This window comes from Stegodyphus dumicola, chromosome X2, assembly GCF_044657685.1.
Source record: "Stegodyphus dumicola isolate Sdum_Otavi_A_Nest chromosome X2, ASM4465768v1".
In the NCBI taxonomy this organism is placed as follows: domain Eukaryota; kingdom Metazoa; phylum Arthropoda; class Arachnida; order Araneae; family Eresidae; genus Stegodyphus; species Stegodyphus dumicola.
Genome location: NC_140781.1, coordinates 140,506,795 through 140,513,957, shown reverse-complemented (window position 1 = coordinate 140,513,957; position 7,163 = coordinate 140,506,795). Strand labels below are relative to the sequence as shown.

At 37.5% G+C, this 7,163-nt stretch overlaps 3 protein-coding genes across 3 annotated transcripts; all 3 read left to right on the top strand.

The window, feature by feature from the left end:
* The first annotated feature begins 484 nt into the window (after positions 1–484).
* Positions 485–3,187, top strand: LOC146992929 (uncharacterized). Its single transcript, XM_085809119.1, has 3 exons — positions 485–1,332; positions 2,413–2,747; positions 2,842–3,187. Exons 1-2 carry the CDS (start codon positions 751–753, stop codon positions 2,620–2,622), a joined length of 792 nt encoding a protein of 263 aa, XP_085665245.1. The 5' UTR covers positions 485–750; the 3' UTR covers positions 2,623–2,747; positions 2,842–3,187.
* Positions 3,182–5,060, top strand: LOC146992928 (uncharacterized). The gene is made up of 5 exons (XM_085809118.1): positions 3,182–3,643; positions 3,722–3,802; positions 3,883–4,141; positions 4,231–4,560; positions 4,665–5,060. Exons 1-5 carry the CDS (start codon positions 3,549–3,551, stop codon positions 4,983–4,985), a joined length of 1,086 nt encoding a protein of 361 aa, XP_085665244.1. The 5' UTR covers positions 3,182–3,548; the 3' UTR covers positions 4,986–5,060.
* A 55-nt stretch (positions 5,061–5,115) lies between these two features.
* LOC118203141 (uncharacterized) lies at positions 5,116–6,203 on the top strand. The gene is made up of 4 exons (XM_085809710.1): positions 5,116–5,277; positions 5,359–5,446; positions 5,551–5,841; positions 5,942–6,203. The coding sequence occupies exons 2-4, from the start codon at positions 5,366–5,368 to the stop codon at positions 6,011–6,013; spliced, it is 444 nt and encodes a 147-aa protein (XP_085665836.1). The 5' UTR covers positions 5,116–5,277; positions 5,359–5,365; the 3' UTR covers positions 6,014–6,203.
* The last annotated feature ends 960 nt before the right edge of the window (positions 6,204–7,163 follow it).

Below are 7,163 nucleotides of genomic sequence, written 5' to 3'. Positions count from 1 at the left end.
TCCTGCGCCATTTCGTTTTCTTGTACACGATGTCTGCTAAACGAACTTATTCTGCATCTAATGTAAGTATTTTTCGCTTGTACCTAATTTCTAGATTACTATTTTAAACACGAATTTTATTTCTTTTTGAATGTTTTATTTATTTAAATTTTTAATTGCCAGGTCCTGTTTGAAGATCCTGACTTTCCTTTTCAGGACTCAGATGACGATGTAAGTTTTTACACGTATTTTTAAAGCACTCTTTATTTAACGTATTTTACTACTATTTGAATGTATTTTAAATGTATTTTATTTTATTTTGATAGTTAATCGATGAAGTGGATCAGATATTTCTGGAAAATCCTGTGGATCTACCCTTGTATTATCAAGTGGGTATCGGATTTGAGGTAAACTTTCGTTTCGTTATGATTCGATTAGAATATTTTTTCTAGTACTAGAAATGAATGTATTTATTTTTTATTTATTTACTTATTTTTAGACTTCTCCTTCATCAGCTCGTGGGCCTGTATACATAGCCGGTTCCGATGAACGTTCGGTATATTTTTCTTTTTTACATGATTTTTTAATAATACTGTCGTTTTGAAAATGTTTGATTCTTAATGAAAACGTATTTTTATGTTTTAAATCGATGACGCAATTGTTCTTACGGAAAAGTCTTGTCGACGGAACCATAAATATCAGGCCGAGGAGATTACCTTCCACGCTTGTGTGGACATCGAAAGACTGCCTCAAGGCGTGCAAGGCATCCCGATGGTCCTAATTCCTGACACCGTCCGGGAACTGTTCGAACAACTCATTCGCCGTACAGCAGCTGATTTAAATCCATCGGACCTCATCCGATTTTGCATCCAGGCAGAAGGTTTGGACAAACCGATCAACACTTCTCTGATGGCAGTTTCGACTTTGACGGCTGAAAAGATTCTGTCTGCAGTCATGAAAGTACTGCAGTCCAATGACAAAATCGAGCTGGATACAGGATTTTCGGTGGACGTGATCACTATCAGAAGACCTGTGGGTGCCGGACAAAACAGGAAAGTGATTAATATCTCAGTGGATAGGCTCAGTAAAAAGTCTATTTTGTCCATTCCCTATGACGATGAAGGACTGTGCTGTGCCAAAGCGATTGTTTATGCCTTGGCGCATTTGCACAAAGATACAAGTGCCATCAATGCCTTGAAAAATCATCGTCGGCCAACACTGATGAACCGTACAAGGGAACTTCATTTAGATACAAATGTGCCCCTAGGCCCCTGCACTTTTGCAGAGATAGCTATATTTGAAGATCACCTGGATACTCAAATTGCCGTCTTTTCTTCGGAGAACTTGAACCGAGTAAGTCATTATTTTTATCTCAAGATATTTTTTGCTTTTAAATGTTCATAATTAACTAGATGATATTTCACATTTATTTAAATTGGTTCTTTTCTATTTATGATAAAATTTATTTCGTACGTGAATGATTTTTTTAAAAAAAGTTTTCATTATTAATGAACTGAAAAATATTGAGACAACTAGCATTATAGTATTTTGATTATGTTGTTTCCATGTTAAAAAACTGAGTACACAGTGAATGTTTAAATTAACTTTATGCCTATATGCAATTTGTTTCGATGTTAAAATATAGTGGATGAAAACTGAACGCAGGGTGAATTTTTATTTTTAGAGAACTTTAGCTTTTTTAATTAGTTTCTACGTTAAAAATATAATGGGGGGAAAACTGAATGTTTTCTTTTTCTAAATTGTTCGACTTTGGAATTTATTTTTAGAGAAAAGTTTTTTCGTTTAGAAATTTAAAATATAACGTGGATCTTTACTTTTAGATTACTTTAAATTTTTAGATTAACTTAATATTTTATGCATGTTAAGCAATTAGCTTTGATGTTAAAAAAAAGATAACTTGTAAAAACGCATGGTGGAATTTTTAGATTCTTTTATATTTTATGCATGCATGCTATTTCTTTAGACGTTAAAAATATGCCTTATAAAAATGGCTAGTGAATATTTAGACTACTTTAACCTTTAAGATTATACTTTATGCATATTCACGCATAAAATGCATGCATGTAGGAAATTTGTTTAGATATTCAAAATTTAGGGTGTATAAAATCGAAAGTTTTAGATTATTCGATTTAAGGAAAAGTTTTTTCTGTTTAGATGTTAAAAATATAACTTGTGAAAATTTTTACCTTTAGGGTACATTAACTTGTTTAGATTATTTTTATATGCAATTCGTTTTGATGTTAAAATGAAATGCACAAGGAATTTTCAGATGATTAGGCATGTAATTAGTTTAGATGCTTAATGCACAAGTAATTTTTAGATGATTATGTATATGATTCGTTTTGATGTTAAAAATATATCTAAAAGGGTTTGATTTTGGAATTTAAGAGAAAATTTTTATCTATGTTTTAGGTGGTCTATAAAGGGAAAGAGAGGGCACAACGGATCAGTTTGTGGCTTCACGATGGGCATTATGACGTCATCAAATCCCTGAAAGGATTTTTCGGTAGCGACCATTACTGCACGTCCTGTGAAAAGGCACCGGGCCCAGGCAGCGGTCCGGAAAACATCCGGAACATCCGAAAAACCACCGATGTGCCAACGCCTGCCCCATATGTTTGAGGACCGACTGTATTCCAGGCGTGCCCCAACGATGTCAGGATTGTGACCGTCTCTGCCGCTCCGATGCCTGCTTCGAAGCACACAAAGCCGTCACTGGGAATCAAGAGTTTTCACATTGCGACAGGGTAAGTGTTTTGAAAATGTATCTTAATGAACAAAGTTAATTATCATGTAATTTTCTCGAAATGGTTATGTTTAAAAAAATTATTGTCGTTACAGGTATACCAGTGCAGGGAATGCTGCCAAGTGATTCGGAGACGCGATTGCCCTAAAGAGCTTCATGGATGTGGAACCACCAAATGCCCTTCTTGCAACCAGTTTGTCGTGGCTGCTGAGCACCGTTGCTATTTGCGACGTGTTGCCCCGAAGAAGTCCGATGACAAGCTCCTCTTCTTTGATTTTGAAACGGATCAGTCTTCGGGGGAGCATCTCGTAAATTTCGCGGTGGCTCAGTATGCTGACGGCACAGAGAAGCTGTTTCCGGGCTACACGGCATGCCAAGATTTCTGCGCTTGGCTGTTCTCTACACAGCACAAGGGCTTCACCGCCGTGGCACACAACATGAAAGGGTAAGTTAAAAATACCATAGTTTGTATGCTTTTTAAGTACGACTATTTTTCAATATTATTCATGTTATTTTTTACTTACAGGTTCGACGGTCAGTTCGTGATGGCCTGGCTCCTGGAGCAAGGCACAGCGCCGGAGGTGATCCCTAACAGGTCTATGATCATGTGTTTAAGACATCCTAGTCTGAACATTCGGGTCATAGACTTGTTAAATTTTCTACCGATGGCGTTGGCCAAACTGCCGGGATGCTTCGGTCTCACCGAATTAAAAAAGGGTTACTTCCCGCATCTCTTTAACTCGCGAGAAAACCAAAATTATGTCGGACCGCTGCCTGGGCCCGGTACTACAGCCCGGATACCATGAGCACTTCAGCCCGACAAGCATGTCTGTCCTGGCATGAAGCACACAAGGGGGACGTGTTTAACTTTCAAGATGAGATGCTGGCCTATTGCAGGTATATTTTTTTCTTCTTGTTTTATTTTTATTTATATTTTTTTATATTTCGTATTTTTAACATTTTTTCTTTTAATAGATCGGACGTGGACATTCTTCACCGTTGCTGCCTAGAATTTCGAGCCCAGTTTTTGGATGTGGCGAATGTGGATCCATTCCAGTAAGTCATTTTCTCATTTTCTTATACAATAATAATCATATTTACAGTTCATTAAATCGTTCTTATTTTTGCTTTTTCAGATACGTGACCATCGCGTCAGCCTGTATGGCAACGTATCGGAGTGGTCACATTCAACCCGACACGATTGCCATGGTGCCTACACACGGCTACATCAACTCAACGAATTACAGCCCTGATTCGATCCGATGGTTGGACTTTGTTGCTGCTTCGGAAGGCCTACAGATTCAACATGCGTTGAACGGTTCCGGAGAGCACAGAGTCGCCGGAATCTCGGTAGACGGATTCTGCCAAGAAACACAAACCGTCTATCAGTTTCAGGTAAGAAAATATAACCATTCCTTTTCTATGTGATTCTTTTTAGTGATTTATATGTTAAAGACTATTAATATATATTTGTATTATTTTAGGGCTGTTTCTTTCACGGATGTAGTTCGTGCTACGATGGTGATATCATACATCCACTGAAAGGGGTTTCCATGGCAACGTTAAGAGAAAATACAGAAGAGACGACAAGAAAGCTTCGCACCCAGGGTTTCCACGTCATCGAAATGTGGAAGCATGAATTTCAAAGAGAGAAGGAGGAAAATCCAGATCTCCAAGCTTTCCTGGATCAGCACCATCTGAGGGATCCACTCAATCCTCGCGAGTCGTTTTTTGGAGGAAGGACCAATGCCCTCAAATTGTTCCACGAGGGAGACGCAAAATATGTGGATGATTTTACTTCACTCTATCCATGGGTTCGTACTTTTTATTATTTCAAAAATGTTTACTTAAACTTTTCTAAATTTTGTGTATATTTTTATGATGTGTTTTTTCTGACATTTTTTGTTTTCATTCACAGGTGAACAAGTATTGCGTCTACCCTGTGGGACATCCAACAATCATCACGGAAAGCTTTGGAGATGTGGAAGATTATTTTGGAATTATCCAATGCCGAGTGATTCCTCCACGGAATCTGTATCTTCCGGTACTGCCCTTTCGGTGCCGGAAGAAGCTGATGTTCCCCCTGTGTTGGACTTGCGCCCTTCTTCAACTGCAGACTCCGTGTACCCACACAGACGACGAGCGAGCTCTTGTCGGAACGTGGGTAACGGAGGAAGTCAAACTGGCGAAAAAGAAAGGCTACCGCATCACACATGTAAGTACTCAAAGATTATTTTAATCTTTATTTAGTTTCAGAGGTTACATTTAAAAAATTTTTATAACTGACATTTATTTTTTATTTTCTAGATTTACGAAGTGTACCATTTCCAGGCATCGTCTACTTCTCTGTTTCTGAAGATCAAGCAGGAAAGTAGCGGATGGCCTTTGGAGTGTGTGACGGAAGAAGCCAGACTGAAGTACATTCGCCAGTATGAAGAAAGAGAGGGCGTCAAGTTGGAGGCCGAAAAAATATCGAAAATCCCTGGGCGTCGACAAGTCGCAAAGTTGGCCCTGAACAGTTTCTGGGGCAGGTAAGATGATTTCTTTTGTACTTAATTTTTTATAAATATTTTTAATTCGTTGTGATTTATGATAGCTTTTTTTTTCCTCAGATGGGGTATGAACGTGAACAAAGCCCAACTGACCCATGTCCACACGGTGCCAGACTTCAATAAGATGTTGGCGGATTCTACTAAAAAAGTAAGTTTCCTTACCGATTTTATTAATCTGTAAACTCAGTGTGTTTCAAACTGTTAACTTATGACTATTTTGAACTGTTACCTCATGACTCTTCTACTTTTTAGATCAAAGATATCTTTCTTCCCACGCCTGAGGTGGCTGCCATTTCCTGGGAATCTGCGAAGGAGTTTGTGCCGCAGGATGCCGCTACCAACATTTTCCTAGCGACCTTCACAACAGCTTGGGCTCGTCTCAAGCTGTATAGTGAAATGGAGAAGTTGGGTAGAGATGTCCTGTACCACGACACAGACTCCATCATCTATGCCTCGAATGACCGCAATGATCCCCCTTGGGCAACTTCCTGGGTGAATTTACAGATGAACTGGAGGGTGATGTCATCAAAACCTTTGTCTCTGGTAAGGACCTTTAAAAATTTTCTTTATTTAACATGTACCGAAAATCTTGAAAGTTTTTCTGTTATGTCTTTTTCTTACCATGTTTTATTTTTTTTTTCAGGAGGTCCGAAAAACTATGCGTACCAGACGGCCAGTGGGAAAACTTGTTGCAAAGTCAGAGGATTTTCGCTGAACTTTCGCAATTCCCAGTTACTGAACTTTGACACCATCAAAAGTCTGGTATGTAGTCTGAACCGAAAGGATATCATCTCTCTCCACAGACTATGAACTATATTTTAATAGGCTTGTACAAAAAATGTTTGCATGTAAAATATACATTATGATACATCCGGTATCTGTAAATGAATGTAAAATAAAATAGAAGTTTGAATGATAAAATAATGGTGTTTTTTCTTTTTTCCTTTGGAAAAGATGCCATGAAAGGTAAGTTTTTTTAAAATATTTTTCTAGAAAATAATGGTTATGATTATGTATATATTAGTTTAATCAGAAAAAAATGATTTTATATATTAACTTCATCAAAGAAAAACATAACACAAATAATCAGAAATTAACTTTTATTATGAACATTTCATTACAATTTCAGCCATAGTTTCGAAGAGGATTTTCTTTAGGTCTAGCATACATCGTTTTTACATTCATTAAATGTTTGTTTTTTACAAACTCTTGAGGAAAGTTATTCACCTTCAGTACATTTTTAAACTGTCCAAAGGCAGTAGGTCTTTCAGTTCTATTTCTCAACAGAAAGTTTATCAGTTGAACAATGTTGGACCCAGAAAACACATGACCGTCCAGAATCAGTTCTTTATTGTGTGTCCAGGAAATCTGATGTTCTTTTGGGAAATCCATTATTTTCTGTGCCGTTCTTTTCTGTTTCACAGGAACAGTCTGCAAAATTTCCTTTTCTACATCTGTCTCAGAAAATTGTTCAGACGGTTGTTTTTCAGACGCATTCACATGAGGAAACGTAACATACTTTTGCAGAACCTGGATGTACAATTTGGATTTTTCTTCATCGTCCATTTTCTTTTTTAAGATGTTTTGAATTTGGGTATCTAAATCACTCAAATGTTCATCTTCAAACTGGTGCATACGATCCAGCGGTACAAAGGCAAATTTCTTACTGTGTTCCATGGACAAGAGAGGATAAGACACTGACTGCTGCAGGAATCAGGAAAGATAGAAAACCGTCACCATTTTGAACCAAACGACGTCTTTTCTTAAAAAGAGGTACTTTTTTGTCCGCTAGTTTTCTTAAAGTTCTTTTAAAAGGGGCGAGTCGATTTTTGACGCGTTTGGTGATGGGTACGTTTCATTTTTAG